This window comes from Cervus canadensis, chromosome 14 (assembly GCF_019320065.1).
Source record: "Cervus canadensis isolate Bull #8, Minnesota chromosome 14, ASM1932006v1, whole genome shotgun sequence".
NCBI classification, from domain to species: Eukaryota; Metazoa; Chordata; class Mammalia; order Artiodactyla; family Cervidae; genus Cervus; species Cervus canadensis.
Window position 1 is genome coordinate 3409544 of NC_057399.1, and position 23939 is coordinate 3433482.

At 53.8% G+C, this 23939-nt stretch overlaps 1 protein-coding gene across 1 annotated transcript in view; it reads left to right on the forward strand.

Annotated features, from left to right (window-relative positions):
* XKR6 (XK related 6) overlaps nucleotides 1–23939 on the forward strand; it is a 255255-nt gene that overhangs the window by 220347 nt on the left and 10969 nt on the right. Inside the window, exon 2 of the mRNA XM_043486779.1 lies at nucleotides 18227–18423. Within this exon, the coding sequence (XP_043342714.1) occupies nucleotides 18227–18423 (197 nt within the window). The remainder of the gene's footprint in view (nucleotides 1–18226; nucleotides 18424–23939) is intronic.

The following is a 23939-nucleotide window of genomic DNA, read 5'->3' on the forward strand; positions in this document are numbered from 1 at the left end:
CGTGGCTCCTGGCGGGCAGCTGGAGCCTCCATCTGTCCCACAGCCCTTTCATCCCTTCTTCCTGTCGGTGACTGACTGCGGCATCGCTACCTCAGGGCCTGCCTGTCTGTCTCCTGGGAGCCCGCCAGACGTTAACACTTCATCCCCCAGTCCCGGGGAGCCTGTCACTGCCAGGGGGAGGGAGTGGGCTGGGGGACACTCGGGGGACCGCAAGTCTGCTGCTGGAAGCTTGTTCCAGGCGTACGATGCCCCGCTGAATGGAAGGGCCCGTCTGGAGGGAATGGGCTCTCCCTTCTGATGGGAATGGATAAGAGAGGCCTCACCTGTCCCCAAGAAGCTGAAGGCAGTTTAATTCCAAATTCTAGTCCAATTCCTCAGCCCACTGGGGTGGAGGTTGGCGTGGGAGGAGCAGAGGGGCAGCCGGCCACTTTGCTGTGAGTGTTGGCCATGGCCCCTGTGAAGTCACTGGCTCCGCCACCCCATCCTTTGATGCCCGCTGCTTTCTCTGGGATGCCCCCTGCGTGGCTGCAGACCCTTCACGCCCTGGGGCTCGCCTGGCTCTGCACCTCCAAGTGTTCTTCCAGTGGGGTCCGAGCATCGCTGTGCCCGAGTGTCCCTCCCACCTTCAGGCGAGCTCGCTGCCTTCTTGGGGAGCATCTCTGAGTAGGGTCAGGCGCTACCTTGCAGGAAGGGTGGAACTGGCCCCCCAGGGCTAAGAAGACAGACCAAGGCAGGGCTAGAAGCGTGACAAGCTGCCAGCGTCCATCCCTGCCATCCACCAGGGCAGGCGGTGCAGAAAGTCTTGGGGAATGGAGCCAGGTAAAGGACCACCTCTGGGGGGCTGTGGGATGGTGAATGGGGGAGTCTGTGTCTCAGGCTACCGAGGAGGGTAAGGCTGATTTCCTTTCCAGCTCGAGGCAAACTGTGAGAATCATGCTGTGCCAGCTCCCTTGTCTGCCCTTCCCCTCACCCTGCCCCCTCAGTTCCCCAGAAGAGACCCCGTGAGCAAAGGCAGCAGTCAGGGCCGAACCACAGGCTGGGAGTCAGGAGACCGGGGCAGGGGGGATCGTCACAGCCAGGCTCCTCTCTGGAGCCTCCGTTTTCTTCATCTGTAAAGGAACTGGTTGGATTCCTGCCCATTCCACTTCTAACTTTCTGTTATTCTTGCAAAATGAGATGGAATGTGTTACCTCCTTTGGCTGAAGTCGAAGGGATGACTGTGTAACACCGGGAGAGGAAGCAGAATTTGAACCTCCAGGTTCAGAGCCCTTTGACCCACACCCTGCCCCCAGACTGGGCCTCTCTGGTGGCTCAGACGGTAAAGAATTGGCCTGCGATGCAGGAGACCCGGGTTCGATCCCTGGGTCAGGAAGATCCCCTGGAGAAGGGAATGGCTACCCACTCCAGCATTCTTGCCTGGAGAATCCCATGGACAGAGGAGCCCGGCAGGCTACAGTCCACAGGGTCACAAAGAGTCGGACACGACTGAACGACTTTCACTACACCTACCCACCTGCTTCCTGACCTGATGACCATGAGGCCTGGCACAGGCAGCAGGCAGCAGCTGTCAGCTGAAAGGACAGACAGAGACGCCTTTTCCCCAAGGACAGGCCCAGGACTCCGCTGGTTTGCCAAGACTTCTTAACATAGTGCCGCCGACCGGCGGCTTAAACAACAAAAACTTACCTTCTCACAGTTCTAGAGGCTGGGAGTCTGAGAGCGGGTGCAGGCGGGGTTACTTTCTGCCAAAGCCTCTCTTCCTGGCTTGTAAGTGGCCGCCTTGTCCCCGTGTCCTCACATGGCCCTCTGTCTGGTCTGTGTGTGCACAGAGGGAGACGTCTCTGGTGCCTCCTCCTTTTCTTGTAAGGACTCCAGGCCCATCAGGTTGGAGACCTCATTTAACCTCAGCCACCTCCTTGACTGTCCCACTTCCAGATGCTGTCACTGTAGGGGTGGGGGCCTCAATACAGGAATTAGGGACGGGGTGGGGGACACAGTTCAGTCCATGGTAGCCGCCTCCTGCTGTGTCCTCGCGTGGTACCCCCCCCAAGTCTGTGTGTTACCTGTGTCCTCACCCCTCTTCTTAAAAGGATACCTGTTGGCTCAGGGCCCACGATTATAGCCTCATTTTACCTTGATTACCCCTTTAAAGATCCCATCTGCAAGGATACTCAGTCTGAGGGCTTAGGCCCTCAGCATACAGGTTTTGGGGGAACACAGTTTAGCCCCTAACAGAGTCCTAAGCAGACATTTCTGGGAGTGACTTCCCTGTAAACAGGCTGACAGTATCCCAGGGTGATTATGAGGAACACGGCTGCAGGGGCTAAGACGAGCTGGGAACCAAGTCGCCTGATCTCGGAGGGTGGTCTTGGAAACCCCCAAGAGACCAGCCTCCGCTGCTGTGTAGGAGTTTAGTGGGTAAAAGTCAGCTTCTGCCTCAGTTTCTCCATCTGTAAAATGGGACTATGGTAGTACCTACCTCACAGGTCACATTAAGCAAGTTAATACACAGTGCACTTAGCCCTGCATCTGACATAGATGTCCACTCAATAAATGTTAGAAAGCAGAGAGAGAAAGTCAATCATGAAAAAGAATAACAGAACTGGAGTAATTATACTTCCTGTTTTCCAGCCTTTTCTACAAAGCTATGGCAATCAAGACAGTGGTGCTGTCATAGAGATAGACAGGTAGGTCGCTGGAACAGAGCTGTCCGGAAACATATCTTGTGTGAAGACAGTTAAATGGGGAAAGAATAATCTTTACTGCAAGTGGTGCTGGGACAGCTGGTCTCCACAAGCAAAGGAATAAACTTGGGCCTCACTTTACATCTTACCTAAAGATCAACTTTGATGGATCATAGGCCTAAACATAAGAACCAAAACTCTAATACACTCATAGGAAAACATAGGAATAAATCTTCATGACCTTAAGTTAGGCAAAACCTTTTTGGATGTGACACCAAATGCACAAGTGACAAAAGAAAAAATAGACAAATTGGACATCATCCAAACTAAAACCTTTCATGCTTCAGAGGACATGAAGAAAGTGAAAAGATAAGCTACAGAATGGGAGAAAATATTTGCAAATCATATATCTGATAAGGGTCTAGTATGTAGATTACATAGGGAACTTTTACAAATCAGTGATAAAAAGATGAATGAGTCAATTATTAATAATAAAACTATGAAAGATCTGAAATAACATTTTTCCAAAGATGATATACAAATGGCCAGTAAGCAAGCACATGAAAAGGTACTCAACATCATTAGTCATTAGGGAAATGCAAGTGAGAATCACAAGATACCACTGCAAACCCATGAGGATGACTAAAATTAAAGACAGATAATAACAAATGTTGGCGAGGATGTGGAGAAATTAGAGCAGTCCTGAAAATGGTGCAGCCACTCTAGAAAATAGTCTGGCAGTTCTGCAGAAAGTTAAACCTAGAGTTACTATATGATCCAGCAGTTCTACTCCTAGCTCTGTACCCAACAGAACTGAAAACACAAGTCCACACAAAAATTGGTACACCAATGTTACAGTAGCATAATTCAAAATAACCAAAACAGTGAAAACAACCCAAACATGTTCATCAATGAATAAATGAATAAACAAAAGGCAGTGTATCTATGGGTCTTCACTGGTGGCTCAGATGTAAAGAATTCACCTGCAATGTAGGATACCCAGGTTCAATTCCTGGGTCAGGAAGATCCCCTGGAGAAGAGAATGGCCACCCACTCCAGTATTCTTTTTTTTTTTTTTAATTTTAATTGAAGACTAATTACTTTATTATGGTGGTTTTTGCCATACACTGACATGAATCAGCCACAGGTGTACATGTGTCCCCATCCCAAACCCCCCTCCCCACCCCATCCCTCTGGGTTGTCCCAGTGCACCAGCTTTGAGTGCCTGTTTCATGCATCAAAGTTGGACAGGTCATCTATTTCACATATGGTAATACACAGGTCTCAGTGCTATTCTCTCAAATCATCCCACCCTCACCTTCTCCCACAGAGTCCAAAAGTCTGTTCTTTATATCTGTGTCTCTTCTGTTGTCTTGTGTATAGGGTCATTGTTACCATCTTTCTAAATTCCATATATATGCATTAATAGACTGTATTGGTGTTTTTCTTTCTAACTTACTTCACTCTGTATAATAGGTTCCAGTTTCATCCACTTCACTAGAACTGATTCAAATGTGTTCTTTTTAATAGCTGAATAATATTCCATTGTGTATATTACCACAACTTCCTTAACCATTCATCTGCCAATGGACATCTAGGTTGCTTCCATGTCCTGGCTATTATAAACAGTGCTGCAATGAACATGGGGGTATACATGTCTCTTTGAATTCTGGTTTCCTCAGTGTGTGTGTCCAGGAGTGGGATTGCTGGGTCGTATGGCAGTTCTATTTCCAGATTTTTAAGGAATCTCCACATTGTTCTCCATAGTGGCTGTACTAGTTTGTATTCCCACCAACAGTGTAAGAGGGTTCCCTTTTCTCTACAACCTCTCAAGCATTTATTGTTTGTAGACTTTTTGATAGCAGCCATTCTGACTGGCATGAGATGGTACCTCATTGTGGTTTTGATTTGCATTTCTCTGATAATGAGTGATGTTAAGCACTCCAGTATTCTTGCCTGGAGAATTCTATGGACTGAGGAGCCTGGCAAACTATAGACCATAGGGTCACAAAGAGCCGCACCCGACTGAGTGACTAAGACTGACTTACTTAGTGGGTCTAGGCAATGGGGTATTCAGTAATAGGAAGGACTAGAGTACCCCAATGGAGAAGGCAATGGCACCCCACTCCAGTACTCTTGCCTGGAAAATCCCATGGACAGAGGAGCCTGGTAGGCTGCAGTCCATGGGGTCTCGAAGAGTTGGACACGACTGAGCGACTTCACTTTCACTTTTCATGCATTGGAGAAGGAAATGGCAACCCACTCCAGTATTCTTGCCTGGAGAATCCCAGGGACGGGGGAGCCTGGTGGGCTGCCGTCTGTGGGGTCACACAGAGTCGGACATGACTGAAGTGACTTAGCAGCAGCAGCAGCAGAGTACTCCAAACCCATTGGCAGTCACTTGCCACCCCTCACACGACAGCCCCATGTAAGGAAGCGGAGAGACCAAGGCACAAAGATCAGAAAGAAACAACGTGATGTGCAATGTACAAGACGCTCCTCCTGTTATTTGGCACTAAAACCAAGTTCCACTGTGATGAGCCCCAGGTCGCCCTGTCCCCACATGCCTGCCCAGCCTGCAGGTCCCCGGCATTCCCACAACCTCTGCTCAGGTCCGTTTCTGTCACTGAGCTGGGGACTGTCTGTTCCTTCCGCATGGCCCAGCCCCTAGCTGCATGCCGGCCTGTGCGCCCCCTGTACACACACGCGTCCATGCACGCTCCTCCGTCTCTACCCTTCTGCTTTGTTCACACCGGGCACACATCACCCTGGGCATAATGCTGCATAATTATCTGCTCCTGTGTTTATTCTCTACCTCAGTCTGGAACGTGAGTTCTAAGGGTGTGGGCTTAAGATGCTGTGTTCTGCTGACTTCCAGAGCAGCTGGTACAAGGAGCTGCCTGGCATAGCTGTTCCTGGGGATGTTGGTGGGCTCCGATTGGGTAGCTCTTTGTGATTTTGAAGGCATCTTCACAGGGAGACATGTTGCTGAGATTCTGGGGCTCAGCCAGCCCCAGGTGTGAATCCCAGCCCCTCCACCCTTGCTGTGTGACCTTGGGCACATAGCATGCCCTCTCTGGGCCAGCCTCAGATTGCTTGTGTAGAGAATAGCCCAGCAGTAGTGCTTGCTTGATGGGGCAGCCATGATAGCTACTTAAGATGGCCCATGAGAAGCTTCCAGCAAACTGCCTGCCTTACAGAAAATGATCAGCAATGACTCATGGACGGCCTTGGGAGGGGGACGGTTTAGTCAGTGAACGAGGGGTCTGCAGTGCCGGCCAGCTGTGTCATCTGCTCTTGTAGCTCAGACTCTGTTCCGAATGTGCTGAGGTGTGAATTGATAGTTAAGCCTCCTGTGTCGGAGGGGAAGGCTGGGCTCTCTATTCTTTTTTTACTTTTGGCTGTGATGCACCTCCATTGCTGTGCAGGTTTTTTCTGTAGTTGTGGCGAGCGAGGGCTACTCTCTTTTTGCAGAGCGTGGGCTTCTCATTGCAGTGGCTTCCCTAGTTGCAGAGCACAGACTCTAGGTCACACGGGCTTCAGCAGTTGCGGCTCCCGGGCTCTAGAGGACGGGCTCTACTGGAGGTGCACAGACTTCGTTGCTCCGAGGCATGTGGGGACTTCCCAGACCAGGGATCAAACCTGTGTCTCCTGCATTGCCAGGCAGATTCTTTACCACTGCGCCACCAGGGAAGCTCCTAGGCTTTTTACTCTTGTCATGCGTTCTTAGACCAGAGACTGTTGTGTGGATGTGTCCCTTTCTTCGCTTGCATGTGCAGGAACCCAAAAGAGATTCCACAGGGATCCTCATTCCCATTGTATGGATGATGCAGGAGAGGCTCCAGGTGTTGATGTGATTCTGGCCATCTCGGGCCTGGCCAGTGGGGAGGACAGGAGAGGCCTGGGGTCCTGGGCCCTGCTGCAGCCACCCTCTGCCCTGTCCAGGGCTGCTGGCCCAGGATAGGTGCTCTCTGCTCTGACTGGCTCCTCGGAGGAGTGCTTGCTGCCTCTGGGCCTCGGGAGCCCATGGGGGATGGGGCATCTGAGGCCTGGCTGGGAGGGTGCCCTGGGCCACACTGGCTTCAGGGGGCATCCTCTTGGCAGGCCTCAGAGGGGTGGTGTGGTTGCTCAGTCAGGGCCAACTGTTTGTGACCCTGTGGGCTGTAGCCTGCCAGGCTCTTCTGTCCATGGCATTCTCCCAGCAAAAATACTGGAGTGGGTTGTCATTCCCTTCTCCAGGGGATCTTCCCGACCCAGCGATCCGACCCAGGGATCCAACCCAGGTCTCCTGCATCGTAGGCAGATGCTTTACCGTCTGAGCCACCAGGAGGCAGAAGGAATAGTGACTGAGAGTAAAGCGGAACCCCCACACTAGCTACCAGCCAGGCTTAGCCCACCTGCTGGAGGAGGCAGAACGCCACCCTCCCCTGCTCAAAAGCTGTCCCTCCCTCTTGATGTGGACCTTCTCTGGTCCCAGCCACTCCCTCTTCATCCGTCCGACTGTCACTCCACCCATCCATCTATCCATTCTTTCCTGGGCTAGGGAGGATGGGAAGCTGAGGATGGCCCAGCTCCTGACCTCAGAAAGCTCCCAGTTTCAGCCCCATGGGTTATCTCTCACCAGAAAGATTCAGGTCATGATGCAGAAGCCGTATGCTTGGCCCCATGCCCACTGGGTCAAGGCAGACGGGACTGGGAAAGGGACTTATGGCCTGTAGAATGGGCCTCTTGAGTATCTGAGATTTTGCCCAGACTTCACCTCCTCCTGGAACCCTCCTCATTGCCTCCATTGTGTTGGGAACTTCCTCTTCTTTACCCAGAGCCCCTCCTGCTTTTGGGAACTGTGCAGTCCATAGCTTTGGCCCTTGACTAAGTGCCCTCACCTCTCCCCACTGAACAGGAGCGCCTTCGGGCCTGGACCGTGCCTGGCTCTGTGTCCGGCACGTGGGAGGCCTCCGGCACCCCTCTCAGGTAACCGTTCCATGAATGAGGTAACTTCCCAGCCACGAGAGGAAGAGGTCAGAGCTGCGGGGAAGAGACAGGGCCCGGGGGTGTCTCCTGCTCATACAGCCTGTGCCCTGTGCTGCTGGGGGAGCCCCTGCTTTCCGCCTTGACTTCAGGGGAGATTCGTTGCCCTGGCAGGTGATCTGAGCTCACGGTCAGATGCTGTTGCTCACCCCACCCCTCCTCCAGCTCCCCCCACCCACACACCTGAGGGGTTGCCCCGGCTCCGTGGCTTCGTCCAAGTCACTGCTGCCATCACCACAATCATCACCCTGCAGGCCACAGGGTAGATTCTGCTCGGTTGTCCGCTCAGATGTGGAGATTTGGAAAGAAGTCATATGATCAGAGCTATGGTTTTTCCAGTAGTCATGTATGGATCAGAGTTGGACCATAAAGAAGGCTGAGCATTAAAGAACTGATGCTTTCAAACTGTGGTGTTGGAGAAGACTCAAGAGTCCCTTGGACTGCAAGGAAATCAAACCAGTAAATCCTAAAGGAAATTAACCCTGAATATTCATTGGAAGGACTGATGCTGAAGCTCCAATACTTTGGCCACCTGATGCGAAGAGCTGACTCATTGGAAAAGACCTTGATGCTGGGAAAGATGGAGGCCAGGAGGAGAAGGGGACGACAGAGGATGAGATAGTTGGATAGCATCATAGACTCAATGGACCTGAGTTTGAGTAAACTCTGGGAAACGGTGAAGGACAGAGAAGCCTGGCATGCTGCAGTCCATGAGGTCACAAAGTCGGACACAACTGAGCGACTGAACAATACCCACCACCACTGTGGGATAGAATAGGGACACTGGGATGTGCTGGCCACACCCTGCACCAGAGGCTTACGGCAAAGGCACAGGCGTGTCCTCCTGCCCGGGCCCAGGGATCCTCAGGGCCGTTGCCCGGGCAGGCTCATGCTTATATGTTGGTCACATGATTCAGAGCTCATGCCAGAGTGCACGTGACTTTACTTGGGGCCAGTGGATTCCTGCTGAGGTGGTGAGGCACTCTGAACGTGTACTTCACTGGGCAGGGCCAACCTCCTCCCATAGTGCTCGGTGCAGACCGGTAAATCTGTTCCAGCAAGAAGCAGGCAAAGCCAGCGCTGGAGGGCCATCATCAGAGTCTTCAATTCTCATCCAGATGAAGGCGAAGCGGCCTCTCCGCGGTGGGCACAGCGGTTCCAGCTCCCAGCAGAGTCTCACAAGGCTGGATGGGGCTAGTGATGGGCTTGCAAACTTGGTTAAGACGAGCTGTTGGCTGGAGAGAGGAAGGCAGTCCCTCGTTCCTTCAGGACTGGGGGCCCAGCAGGCCAGAGAGTGAGGCTTGAGGACGAGTTGGGGGCGGATGGGGAGGCCGGAGAAGAGCAGGGAAGAGGGCTCCAGCTTCTGCCCTGGGCTCTAGCTCCCAGACGCCCACTGTGGACACTCCGAGCTGACACAGAGCTTGGAGAAGACAGGGGTTTTCCTTATACCCGACCAGGGAGGTTGCACTCTAAACGTCCCAGGGCTCAAGGGTTTGACTCACAGGCTGACCAGTTGGTTCATTCATTCATGAGACAAACTGGGAATGTCCACCAGGTGTGCAGCAGTGTGCTGAGCACCAGCTGTGCAGAGAGAAACCCACACCTCAAAGCTCGGCTCTCTGTCCTCCTGGGAGCTGATGAGAAACAGAGAGCGTGCCTCCAACATGTACGTTTGCAAAGGCGTTTTGATTGTTTAAACCAGGTGTCTTGCAGAGTCTCAGAGAAGATACAATCGCTTGGGCCCCCCTGTGCCAGTGGGGAATTGAGGCGGGTGGGGCGCTTCACACCCACGCTCGGAGGGATGCTGAGGCCACCTTGCCACCAGGACCTGACAGCCACCTCCCTTCCCTGAAGCATTGGGGCGCTTCCCCGTCATCTCCCTGGGCCCCAGCTAAGACATGCTCTTTCAGAGGCGTGCCCCAAGCTGGCCACCACTGCTCAGCTGATGTTAGACGCTGGAGAGAAGGGCTAAAAATAGCTCCGATTTGATGCACTGCTCTCCGGGGCTGAGCCGGCAGCTGGCCCCTCCACCCCTCCTGCGAACTGAAGACGTCTCAGCCGGAGTGGGGGGAGGGGAGGAGTGGGGGGCTTCCAGGCCAGCCAGGCGGTGGAAGGTTCCACTCAGGGCCCAGAGCCCTCAGCCGGGGCTGTGTTGGTAGTTGTGCCAGTGTGCCGGCTGAGGGGCCCCGTGAGCCACCCACGTCGGCATTGGACAGTGTGAGGGGGCCCTCGGCCAGGACCACTGGGTGGACGCACACGTGTGTGTGCCCAGGCGGGCAGTGGGTGCACCGCGCCGTGCCTGTGATGCACTGGAAGGACAGTTCCAGCCGCTCTGCTCTGAGCTGTGGGCCGCTGACCCCTCACAGCCCTGGAGCTTCACTTCTCTCCGAACCTGTCCAGAGAGGGCAGAAAACCTGCCGCGTCGTGGTGGGGTCCTGCCAGGCTGCCTGGCGTTCTCTCTTGGGTCCAACCCGGGTCATTCCTGCTTTAATCATGCTCCTCACACCCGCTCTGGCCACCTGCCTCGGGGACCATGTATTTTATGTATTTGAAGGTGGTGTTGCAGGCATCTCTTGGTCAAACGAGACCGTCAGAGCAGGGGATAAATGCACCTTAGCACCTCTGCGTGGATGCTCACCATGGTGGGGTAGGGGCAGCGGCAATACAGCACATAAGCCGGGGGTTAAGATACAGCTGGAGAGGCCTCTCTGTCTGACTCCAGTGCGGATGGGCTGTGAGCAGGGAGGGACCGCTTGGGTGGAAACCAGGCGTGTGGCGCCGCTAATCAAATCAAGGCTGAAATCTGACTTTCCAACCTGGGGTGCTCTGTAACCCCTCTGAGCCTCAGTTTTCTGATTCTATAAAACGGGGCTAATAGATGACGTAATTGAAAGTGAAGTGGGAAGGAGAGAAGGGGGAAATGATAAGGAATAGAAGAATGCAGCGTTTCTGGGTTAGAAGCACCGCCTCTGGAGTCCAGCGCGGGGCATGAGGCTGGCAGCCGCATCCTGGGACTTCCTCTCACTTGGGTTTCTTCATCTGTTGATGATCGTGACATTCTCAGGTTAAATGACATAACATACGTAGAAGGTTCTCACTGTGCCTATTATGTAGGGAGAACCCCACAAATAGGAGCTATTACTATACTGAGGACCCAGCATAACAGAAGTGGGGAAGGGAAATGCTGTGACCTGGGCATGGAGTGAGGCACGTGGGGAGAACTGGGTCCTTCGGGGATGATGGGGACAGCAGAAGCCAAGACACTGAGATGAGCAATGCCAGGAAGGCCTGGGACTGGAGGGCCAGCGTGTGTGGCCAGGGGCGGGGAGCACGTGTGTGGGGGGTGGGGCAGAGGCAGGAGGTTGGGTACCTCACTGCACAGCCACTGGGGAGCCCCCTGGGTTACTGGATCCAGGTTAGCCTCGATTTTCCTCATCTGTAAAAATGGGAGTATCAGTGCCTGGCAGAGGTTAGGCAGGCAGGCTGAACCCCGATCCTGTCTGCCACAGCTTGGGTGCCCCCAAGATCTGTGATGGCCTAGAAGAGCTTGAAGGACTTTTCGCTGTCCTGACCTGGGGCCCCAGGGAAGACTCTCAGGGGTTCCTACTTGGGCATGGAGTCAGTATCCTACAGGTGGGAGCACCCCCTTTTTGATACCACAGCCCTGGAGCCCCCGTTAATGCCTGGGGACCCAGGTCAGCTTCCATCCTCAGCAGGTGACAGACCCCAGACCAGCAAGGTTCCTGCACAAGCGCCACGCAGCCCAGAACCCTGAAACCGCCCCACCTTGCTATGGGGCCACTTCCCAGCCACCTGGCCCTGGGCCCCTGGGATGCAGTCAGCGATGCAGAGGACATGCGGGAAGGAGCCCCTCCACCTAGAAGGCCGGACCAGACGAGAGTGCAGATCAGGCATCATGGTGACAGCTCTCAACGCCTTCACCGCGACCACAAGCCAGGCTTCCCCGATCTGCCAGGCTCAGGTGGAGATGAAGCAGGACAGGTGTGGCAGGGCCGGGGCTGACAAGTTCAGATGGCAGTGAGCTCGGGGGGGTGTGGAGGTAGCAGCTGGCCCAGCTCTGTCCTTGATGTCAGGGGGCAGGATTCCTCCCACAATGAGAGCCCTGCATGCCCTCTCTCCTTGCCCAGTAGCTGCAGCGCCCTCTCTCTGGCGATTCCCGGCTACCAGTGGGGGAAGTGGGAGATCCCCACGCCTACCCAGAAGTGATGTGCTTTGGGCTTGCCCTCTGCGTCCGTCCTCTGAGTCAGCTGTGACGCCAGGGGCAGGCAGGGACCCACCCCTCAGGGGTCCCCGGTTGGGGCCTGTTGACACCAGGATATGATCATGGGCTACGGGGTTCTATACAAGCGAGGGCCTGGACTTGGGCCGTGTGTTCGGGTGCGTGGCAGTGTGTGCGTGTGTGTCTGCATTGGACACAGTTTGTGGCCGTGAGGGTGCGTGAACTTCACGTGTGGTTAGCATGTACACATGTAGCAGTGTGTCCACACTGTGAGTGCAGTGTGCATGAGTGTGTTGTGTTTGTGTGGGGCGTTCTTGGTGGTGGTGTGTGTGTGCCTGTGAGAGAGTGCTCCAAGCCCACCCAGGACGAGGGTCAACATGCCCCTGGAGGCACGGGCTGCTTGTGTTTAAATACTGCAAAAACATAAAAGCTTTTCTAAATTGACGGATAAGTCACTTACAGTATTATACTGGTTTCAGGGGTGCAGCAGAGCGATTCGATATCTTTATAGATTATACTGTGAACCAAGTTCCTGGGACGTCCTGACAGCATTTCCTGTGCTGTGCGTTCGTCCCTGTGACTTATTTATTTTTAATGCCTCATGGTTTGTCCCTCTTAATCCCCTTGCCTGTCTGCCTTTCCCTAAGGGAACCTGTTTAAGTGGTACCTTTTTTTTTTTTTAATTTCAATTTCCCATTGTTCACTAGTAGTCTAAAGAATTACATTCAGTTTTCACACGATGACCTTGTATCATGTTGTTGCCGGTGTTCAGTGGCTAAGTCGGGTCAGACTCTGCAAACCCATGGACTGCAGAGCATCAGGCTCCTTCCTCTGTCTTCCTTGTATCATGAGACTTTGCTAAACTTGCTAATTATTTCTGTGAACTTTTTTTTATATTTCTGGGGATTTTATCCAGATAATCATATCATTTACAAATAGGGACAATTTTACTTCTTTCCTTGCAATTAAAAAATTTTTTAATTGATTGATTATTTTTGGCTGCATCAGGTCATAGTTGTGGCTTGGGGGCTTAATTGCCTCCTGGCAGGAGGAATCTTAGTTACCTGGCCAGGGATAGAACCTGTGTCCCCTGCATTGGAAGGCAGATTCTCAACTGCCAGACCAGCAGGGAAGTCCCTTTCCTTGCAGTTTGTATAAACTTATTTCTTTCCCCTGACTTATTGTACTGACCAGGACTTCTAGTATGATGTTAAATAGGAATGGTGAGTGTAGACATTACTGCCTTGTTCCTGATCTTAAGTTTTTCAGTCTTTATATCATTAAGTGTGATATTAACTATTAATTTTTATAGATGTCCTTCATCTATGTCAGGTTAAGAAAGCTCTTTTCTATTTCTAGTTTGCTGAGAGTTTTTTTTTTTTAAATCATCAGTGGATGTTGAATTCTGTCAAATGCTTTTCTCTGCATCAGTTAATATAGTGTGTGGTTTTACCTCTTAATATCATTAATTACATTAATGATTTCTGAGTATAGAATCAGCTTTACATTCCCCAGATATACTCCAGTTGGCTATCAAATACTACTTTTTCCCTATATCACTGAATTTGATTTGCTAGTATTTTGTTAAAGGTATTTGCATCTGTGTTTATAAGGGATGGGGCTTCCCTGATGGCTCAGACAGTAAAGAATCTGCCTGCAATGCACAAGACCCAGGTTCTATCCCTGGGTAGGGAAGATCCCCTGGAGAAGGGCTGGACACGACTGAGTGACTAACACTTTACTTTTTTAAGAGATATTGTCTGTAGTTTTATTTTCTTGTGTGGTACATGTCTGACTTTGATAGAGTAATGCTGACCTCAGTGAACACAGAAGTGTTCTCTCCTCTTTTATTTTTCTGGGAAAAGAGTGTGTAGAATTGATGCTATCAATATTTCTACTTCCAGTGTTTGGTAGACTTTGTTTTTCTCTTAAAGATTCTCACATTACTCACAGCAGTCACGTGTGAGCGCCACACAAACACTGGTGTTACTTGTCACGAGGCTTGGTCCTTCTCTAGGCTCTGAGAAGCCAGAGAGAGATGGAGTTAATCAAAGGATCCTTCGGCTTAGCGAGCCTTCGGCCTGCCCCTCTGTGATGGGTGAGTTGCCCAAGGTCGAGCAGCCCCGCGGACCTCATGCCAGACACAGGTTTCCTGAGTCTTCGCCCCACAAGGACAGCTGCCTGCAGATCCGTGCCTTTCATGATCCAATGTTCTTAGGAGAGAAACAGTGTGACAGCAGGCGACACAGAATCCAGGTGGAAGCCAGTCAGGAGGAGGAGAGTTGGATGTTTTTCCTCCCAAACCACCTTTCTGGGGGAGGTGAGCTTTCTGGAACCTGCCGGGGAGAGGGAGAAGGTGAGGGAGCAGCAGCCCACCTTGTGTCTCCTGCAGATGCTCTCTCGTGGGGACGTGGCACACCTGGGACTGCCCCTCGGCCTGGCCAGCCGCCCCCTTGCACCCCGACGCTGCCGCATTGAAAGGTGCAGGCCTTGGGAGGCCGCCGGCTGGGCATGAGATCACGGTGCGGAGGAGCAGCCTTCCTGCGTGGCTTAGGGTCTGGCGCCACCTTGTGGCCCTGGCCATGGCTGTCTCTGCACAGGGGTGACGGCTTAGCAAGAAGAGGCTGCTGGCTGGGCTTCCCCAGAGGTCATCAAGACCCCACTCTGGATTCTGTAAGGTCTACCAGGGACCCAGGGACTTGAGGACAGAAGAGGAGGGCGCAGGAGCCAGAGGACAGAAGAGGAGGGCGCAGGAGCCAGAGGACTGGGTGGAAGGCCCTTGACTGGGAGTTTTGAGCTGGACTCTGATACAGTCCCTACTCCAGGCAGCAGGCTATGTGAGCTGGCATCCCAGGAGGCATGATAACCATTTTTGGTCTCAGACTTGATCCTGGTGCACACGGGGCTTCGAGCATCTGTCTGCTCACGGGTGGGGAGCGGCTCCTACCTTCATCTCTTCCCGTATCTTGGGATGTTACCATGGAGGCAAGCTTGGTTTCTCTGGCAGGTGTTATGGTTCAACCAATGTGTTCTGGGCTCGTTGTCTTCCATTTCTCTGGCCATGCTGGACAGAGGGGCTAGGGGCTTGGGGAACAGGGGCGTGGAAGGGCAGATCAAGAGCTCCCTTTGCCCTGGCGAGGCTGACCTGGGTGAACCTGAGTGTTGGTGTTACCTCGCCTGGGGACCTGGATGCATAGATAGGCTTGGGTTGTGATACCAAATCGTTCCCCCATGGGGCCCCCTTGTGAGGCTAGGGGAGGTGGAGGCTGAGGTCTGAGAGCAGACCTGAGAAAGTAGAGCTTTGTGGTCTGGCCCCTGAGGGAGTCTTGGCCCCCGGCAATGTGCCCTGCAGGCAGCACAGCTGAGCAGAGAGGAGTTTAGGAGCACAGAGCCCATATCTGACCGGGAGACCCACGGCACCAAGGCTCTCGGGCCACGTGGCTATTCTGGGTGCCCGTGTGGAGCCTCTGGACTCACCAGGGCACCCTCTTCCCCTCCTGCGCTGTCCCCCCAGGGCACTATCCGACCTGATCCGACTGTCCCCTCTGCCCGGGGCTCTGGAGTCCGGCTCCCCGGCCCCTTCCAACTACTTGGGACCACAGGTCCTTACAGCGGCCTCCCCCGCCCAGCCTGTGGCTACGGTCACCTCATCTAGCCGGTCTCCTTCAGGCCCTCTGCTCTGACATAGCTCCCCTCTCCCTCGTCCCTTTCCCTCTCCAGGGTCTCCTCCGTCCCTCTCTGTGGCCGTCTCTCGTGTCTCTCGGTCTCTGCCCCTCTCTCAGTGACCCCGCAGCTTTCCAGGTCAGGTCAGCCGCCAGCGCCCCCACCCCATCCTCCCGTCTGCCTCTGCCCTGGCCCCGTGATTCGGGGAACTTACAGACAGAGGCCTGGAGAGAGGCGGGGACTCACGGGAAGCGGCGCAGCCGGTGAGTGATAGAACCTGGAGCAGACGAGGAGTCAGCGCCCTGCTTCACTTCAGAGCTTCTGTCTGGTGTTCAGTGACGGTAACCAGAGCTGACCCCCAGGGCGTGGCAGGACCTTCGGGAGACGCCTGGCCCGCGGCGGTGCCCGGTGGGGCTGGCAGCCGCGCACTGTTCACTCCAGCCTGACACCATGCCTGTTGCAGCGCCTCCCCAGGGTTGTTCTCCGCTTACCCCAGGGAGTGTATATGCAGGAAATAAGGCGTCTGTCTCAGCCCCGCCGATGGGTCTTCTTCGAGGTCTTCTCCATAGGTAGGAGGCCCACCAGTTTGGACTTAGATAGGAGCATCACTGTAGTTTTATATTGTTTTGCAAATGTACGTTTTCTCACCTCTGCTTCTAAAGCACGGGCTGCTGTAAACTCCATGCGAGGTTCCTGGGCAATGCCCACCTTTCCCATTGCTTCAAGGAGGGGGGAACAGAGCCCCTCTCTGGGAGCCTCTTAGAAATTCAGTGTACCCGGGGAGGTGGGCTGCCTTCACAGTGCTGTGACAGTGCAGGGGGACTCAGCCCTGGGGGCAGGAGTCTTCCTTCTTCCACAGGCCCCCGGGGGACGGTGTGAGCAGAGACAAGCTCACGTGTCCACGGGAGAGACACAAGACACAAGAATGTTTGGCGAGAGAACAGGCGATGAGGCTGGGGGGCGGGCAGGGCCCAGGAGCCGAGGGAGGGGTGGGATTTTCTTCTGAGCATGATGGGAAGTCAGGGAGGGCTGAAGAAGCTGGGGACAGGACTGCGTCTGTGATCTTGACAAAGTGCCTTGGCTGCTGGGCAGAGAGTGGGTTGTTCTGGGGGCAAGAGTGGGCCCTGGGAGGCCATTTAGGAGGCTTCTGCTTGGATCCAAGAGAGAGGGGGTGATGGCGGGGACCAGGCTGGCAGTGGCGATGGAGACAGACCCCCAAGTGGGCCCCTGATGGGGTGCCTGGGGACAGCGGGGACCATGTAGGGGTCAGCCACACTCTCAACCTCTGTGATTCTGGCTTGGTGGTTTAGAAGACACATTCCCAGGGGGTGGCCAGGGATGCACGTATCAGTCTGTCCTGTTGTCTGTGACCCCAATTGATGCTGCCTGATCTTGATTCTACCTGGGCCCACTGTGCTTTCTGAACTTTGCTTTGGTCCTGGCACTACCAGCTTCTCTGGGCTGCACTCGGCCCCAGAGACCGCTGGCTGAGTCTGGCTTCTGTGTGTGCTAAGTCGCTTCAGTCATGTTTGACTCTTGGCGACCCTATGGACTGTAGCCCGCCAGGCTCCTCTGTCCATGGGATTGCCCAGGCAAGAATACTGGAGTGGGTTGCCATTTCCTTCTCCAGGGCATCTTCCCAAGTCTGGCTTACATGATACTGTCCATCCTCCCCTTGTTGTGGCTTGGAGAAAGCTTCTACAGTTTAGCGAGAACTGCAGCAGGCATAGGGGCTTTCTTCCGTGGGCCTGGGTCCACAGCCAGCACTGGGATCATCTCCCCAAGCTCCCCATCAGCCTCATGAGGCTGTAACTCTCTTATGTTAAAGAAGAGTAACAGAGACACAGAGTTGGGGTGATTAGTCCAGGCCCCCACAATTAGCAGAGGAGAGAGCCCATGCCCTCCACCTGCGCTGCTTCCTCAGAGGGAGTGGGGTCCATGTGTCTGTGTGGCCAAGTCCCGGGCCGCACCTGGATGGAGGCGCCACTGTAGGCTCCCCCTAGCATGGAGGGGGGCACGCGTGAGTTTTGGGGTCCAACAGCCTCGGCCAAGTCCTGGTGGCTCCCACATCCACCTCCGGAGCCTGCGCCCCTGAGCCCTGCCTGCCTGGCCCACATGGGTTTACTTCTGCCTGTCGCCCGGGCCCCAGGCCACAGCGGGCAGCCCTCCAGTGATCCCCAGTAGGAGTTTCATAAATGCTAATTCCTTTCCCTCCTCCTCCAGAGAGGTGAAAACCCTACTGGAATTTTCCCCCTGGGACCCCAAACTTGAGCGAGCCCACCTGCCCCCCGAGCTCACCTGTGATCCTGCCTTGGCAGGCCGGCAAGCTCCCTGGGCCCCACTCTTCCACTTCTCACTTCACAGATGAGCAAACCGCGGCAGGGGAGGGGACAGCTTGCCCGGGCCCCCTTCCCTGGCCTGACCCCACCCCACCCCACCCTGAAGCCTCAGTACCTCATTCGTGGGCTGGGAGAACCCCTAGAGCTGGTCCCAGCACCTGGAAAACCTCCGAACCAAGGAGGGGAGGCTGGTTTGCCCGGGAGGGCCTGGCCCTTCCAGAACCGCCACCCCAACCCGTGCCTCTCTCTCTGCTCTGTCCCGCCTCCCGCAGGTATATCCGCACCATGTACCTGGGGATTCAGAGCCAGCGGCAGAAGGAACACCAGCGACGCTTCTACTGGGCTATGATGTACGAATATGCAGACGTCAACATGCTGCGCCTCCTGGAGACCTTCCTGGAGAGCGCCCCCCAACTGGTGCTACAGCTCTGCATAATGATCCAGAAGAGCCGCGCCGAGACGCTGCCCTGTGAGTGCCCCCACCCGCCCTCCGCGCGCACTCCGGGGCGCAGCCCAGCCTGTGCGCCCCCGTGTGCGCGCCCGCACCGCCGCCGTCACGCGTGCGCTTGCGCGGCCCTCACGTGCGCAGAGTCCAGCCGGGTCTCCAGTGTCCCTGCAGCGGCAGAGCAGGGGGCCTGGGTCTCCGGGTCCAGGGAAGAGGCCCCTTATCTTGGCGCTGGCCTGAGCCGCGGCGTTGGCACACACGGGATGAGGGAGACAGCAGGTGCCCAAGAGGCCAAATCGTGTCACGCGGCATCAGCAGTTTTAGACATTCTTGAGCCGTGGTGCTTCAAACGCGTTTACAAAATGTAGAAGCCCCGTTTATAAAACAGGCTGAAGCAGCTATGTTCTAGGCAGACGGGGGGTGGGGGTCCAGAGCCCAGGGTATCGCGCCCACCCCCCACTCCTGGCCCCCGCGGCTCCAGGTAGCCTCCATGCCCCCAGGGGCTGGTCTGGACACCACTGGTCTCTACAGCAGCAGGAAGCCTTTGGGGGCCACCCGGAGACCCAAGAAGCCCTTTCTAGGTGGGACTCCTCTGGTCAAAGCACCCTGTCACCCTGGGTTGCTGACGTCAGGGCAGACTTCAGTCAGGCCAGCCTGCACATGTCCAGGTCATGTCAGAGCTTATTTCCGTGGGGCTGGAGTTCTGATTGGGGCAAAGGCCCATGTGAGGAGGGGCTGGAGATCACGATGCCTGGGGGATACTGGGGACATTTCATCCTGGGGAAGATGTAGGCTATGTGAACCCCAGCATTTGAAGGGATGTAGGGGAACCATGATCGTTCCAAAGAGCGGGAGGGAGCTACAGGGAGATGGTTATGAATTCACATGTGGGAGACATTTCAAACAGCAGGAGCCATCCAGAGATGGAGAGACTGTCTCATGAGGTAGTGAGTTTCCCGTCATGGGGAGCATTCAAGCAGAGATGTTGCTGAAGGGACTCAGTGCAGAGATTCCTGACTCCAGAGGATGTGAGTGTGTATGATCTGTGTTAGCGAGGCAACTGGGGCAGAGGGGTCCCTGGCCACTGGGGCCTGTGGGCCTCCTGGGTCCTTGCCTCTGGGCCCCTGGCTCCCCAAGCTGCTCCAGTGGGCCCTGGGTGCCACCAAGTTCACAGGCACCTGTAGGGCACTCTCCAATGGGATCCCCCCTTGCTCCACACCATCTGGAGAGGACAGCCGAGTCTGTGAACTTCAAGGGGCTTGTTGGCGGCGTGGATGCTGTGCGTTCTTGTAGGGCCGCAGCCTGCAAGCAGCAGTTCTTGCAGGGGGGACGCCTCCTGCTGCTTGACAGCTGTGTGACCTATGGCGAGGTACTGAGGGTCTCTGTTCCTCAGTTTTCTTGTTTCTGAAATGGAGATAATATTAGTACTTACCTCGGAGGGTTGTTCTGGACATTTTGACATGACAAATGTCAAGGGCCTCGGGCAGCAACTGGCCATTTTGTTGTTGGTGATGGTAGAATTGGACCACACATTACTAATGACATCATGGCCAGCTGGTCTCATTTGGTGGCCTTTGGTGACACCTGTCCACTTTGTACCATTAATGCTAGTAGACGCTTAGGTAGACTGCTATTTTTGTAATAGGTGAGTTTTCCACGGATCTTGCCAGATACCAGCCTCTTGCACTTTTTATCCTTGTGCCATCTCTCCACCTTTGATTCCTCTTTTATAACTGAGTTAACATTACCGTAGTCAGCCTGAAAGATGGATTTGTATCCAATTTACCCGTAAAACTGGTTGTTTTTGTTTAGTCGCTCAGTTGTGTCTGACTCTTTACGACCCCATGGACTGCAGCACACCAGGCTTCTCCATCCTTCACCATCTCCCAGAGTTTCCCCAAACTCATGTCCATTGAGTCAGTGATGCCATCCAACCATCTCATCCTCTGTCGTCCCCTTCTTTTGCCTTCAATCGTTCCTAGCATCAGGGTCTTTTCCAGTGAGTTGGTTCTTTGCATCAGGTGGCCAAAGTATTGGAGTTTCAGATTCTGCTTCAGTCCTTCCAATGAATATTCAGGGTTGATTTCCTTTAAATTGACTGGTTTGATCTCCTTTCAGTCCAAGGGACCCTCAGGAGTCTTCTCTAGCACCACAATTCAAAGGCATCAACTCTTTAATGCTTATCAATTCAAAATACAATCATAGTGGTAATATTAAATCATGCAGATATTATTTGTCTTCCTTTGTGGCTCAGCTGGTAAAGAATCCGCCTGCAATGTGGGAGACCTGGGTTCAGTCCCTGGGTTGGGAAGATCCCCTGGAGAAGGGAAAGGCTACCCACTCCAATATTCTGACATGGAGAATTCCAAGGACTGTGTAGTCCATGGGGTCGCAAAGAGTAGAACATGGCTGAGCGACTTTCACCTTCACTTTCATTTGAGTATTTTGGTCATTTGGAGTCCTCCTTAAATCAGATGTCTCAAGTCAAGTTTAAATAAGGAGAAAAAGTACACATTTTACATGGAGTGCCATTTTTCACTGGTAATGAGCCTGGTGTCAGCTGGGAGCTTCTAGAGTCTTCCTGGCTATGACAGGGATGGGGAGGCAGTCCCGCATGGTGAGAAAAGTCCACCAGAGCTGTGTGTAAATTCCACCTCCACCATTTAATGGCTTTACAACGTGGGACAAGTTGATCTCCTAACTGGGCTTCTTCATCCGTAAAGTGGGCATAGTAACTCCTCTGGGTGGCTGTGAAGGTCTAGTGGACTGCACATACCCGTCTGCAGCACTTTGGCGGGTGTATTATGGGTACATGACACAGTCTTCCCGTCAACAAAGACGCTTTCAGTCAGGTGCCATACTACGTGTGGAGGGCAACCCGGAACGTAACAGAGGTAATCCAGGCCCTCACTAATCTTCCATTCTCTCCTGGGAGACATAACAGGAACAGTTAGATAGCCGGCATATTGTGGCAAATGCGTTAAGCAAACAAACACGATGCCAAGACTGCAGTACCTGGGGTGGGGTGTGCAGAGAGCTTATTGGTGCAGTGCTGGGCTTCCCAGGTGGTGCTAGTGGTGAAGAACCCGCCTGCCAGTGCAGGAGACATAAAAGACGTGGGTTGGATCCCTGGGTCGGGAAGATCCCCTGGAGAAGGGAATGGCAACCCACTCCAGTATTCTTGCCTGGAGAATTCCATGGACAGAGGAGCCTGGCGGGCTATGGTCCATAGGGTTGCACAGAGTCAGACACAACTGAAGCGACTTAGCACACACACATCAGAGAAAGCCTCTCTAGAGAGCTGACACTTAGCCTGAGTATAAACGATGAGGAGGAACCAACTATGGGAGGAGCAGAAACAACCTCCCCTGCAGAGGGAATTGCAAATACAAAGGCCTTGGGGTGGGAAAAGCCTGGCTTATTCTAGAAAATGACAGGATTCAGCATGGCTGGGGGTCAGCAGTCAGGGGAAGGAGAGTGATGTGGGGGAGGGTGGAGAGGAAGGCATGGGCCTGACAGCTTGGGTGTATACCAAGTGCAGTGGGAAAGGTTATGTAGGAAAGCTATATGATCAGGTTAGCTTTTTTTTTTTTTTTTTAATTATTTGCCTGCCCTGGATTTTAGTTGCTGCATGTGAGATCTAGTTTCCTGACCAGGGATTGAACCTGGGCTCCCTGCATTGGGAGTGCAGAGTCTTGGCCACTAAAACACCGGAGGGGTCCCAGGTTAGCTTTTTCAATTTTATTTTTTTATTTATTTTTGGTTGAGATGGGACTTCATTGCTGCCCGGGCTTTTCTCTAGTTACGGAGAGCGGCTTCTCTGGTCTCAGAGCACCGACTAGGCGCTTCAGTAGTTGCAGCTCCCGGGCTCTGGGGCACAGACAGGCTCAATAATCCTGGCTCACAGCTTAGTTGTTCCGGGGCGTGTGGGATCTTCCCGAATCAGGGGTTGAACCTGTGTCTCCTGCGTTGGTGCCAGATTAGCTTTTAAGGAAGACCCCTTTCCTGGTATGCAGGGAGGAAACCGAGAGCCCAGAGCCCCTGTTAGAGGCAGCTGTGGGCAGCCAGGGCTGAAACCATGGGCTTGGAGTGCTTGGAAGAGGAAGCCAAGCGCACGGATTGGCAGGCAACTCTGGAGCAGAAATCAACAACACTTAGCAAGCCTGGGGGAGGTGGTGATGGAAGGAGGTTGAGCTGGGGTATGTTGAGATGAAAGATGCTCTCTGGGGATCGGGTTGAGAGTTAGCAGCTCTCTCGCCTTTCCCGACTTTGGGGGTTTTCTGATGCTTTTGACGGGGGTGGGGGAGTGCCAGCCGCTCCACGCACACAGTGCCTGAGCCTGCCTTTCGGGATTGAGCTCGCATGGAGGTGTTGTCCTTTTCATACGACTCTGTGACCTGTTGCTCATGGCCTCCCACCCACCATGTGTCAGGCATCTGCTCTGCTATAGGCAAGATGCTGTGTCAGGAAGGGGTTTGCAAAGACACCTATCCTTTGGTGGGTATCCTTAAACATTGGTTTTCTTTTAGACAAACATTGAACTCTAAGATTCAAATAGGCCCCTGTCTTTCCATCCCTTTGGTATTGACCTCCCTAATTAGTTTTCTTCTTCTTCTTCTTTTTTCTGAGCTGCCCCCATGCATCACGCGGCATCTTAGCTCCCCAACCAGGGATCGAACCTGGATCCCTTGCATTGGGGGTGCGGAGTCTTAACCACTGGACCACTGGAAGTTTCTGGTTTTTGTCTTTCTTAAGCTCACTTGCTGGCTCCTCTTCTATCAGAAGCCCTCCCACTTCACACTTGCTCCTTTTCCCAGCAAGAGCTGATGGGAAACTCCACAGAGATGCAGGTGTCCATCCGCTTTCTCTGCGGCTCTTGTCTGCCTGTTTCTTTAGCTGCTCGCATCCTGGAGGAGGCGTCAGCTCCCTGTCCTGATCAGCTTTCCCTTCTGCGTGAGGACCAGTCTTCCACGTTCCCCTTCTCAGGGGAAGGAGGGCCAGCTGTGGGGTTGGTTAACTGGCCCTCCTCACCCTCCTCTCCCCATGATCAAAGATGACCACCTCTCTCCTCTTGGGAGATTTCTTTTCTATAATGTGAAAAGTGCTTTCTCCAGTCCTGCCTGTATGGACATCAGCGGTTACCCTCCAAATCTGGGTTACAAAACTTGATTGTGTACATGCTCAGTCGCTCAGTGTACATGGGTACATTGCCCGTGTCTGACTCTTGGCAACTCCATGGACTGTAGCCCACCAGGCTCCTCTGTCTGTGGGTTTCCCAGGCATGAATAGTGGAGTAGGTTGCCATTTCCTCCTCCAGGGGATCTTCCTAACCCAAGGATCGAACCCATGTCTTCTACGGTTCTTGCATTAGCAGGCAGATTCTTTACCACTGAGCCACCTGAGACTCCCCAAAGTTGGTTACTTGATCATTTAGGATTTGGGTTACAGTTAGGTAAAGCTGCTGCCAGACGGTGACAATGATGTTGTGTGGCCTGAAGGTGACAGATCTGTGCTCCACACCAACGTGTGAATTTCCACTG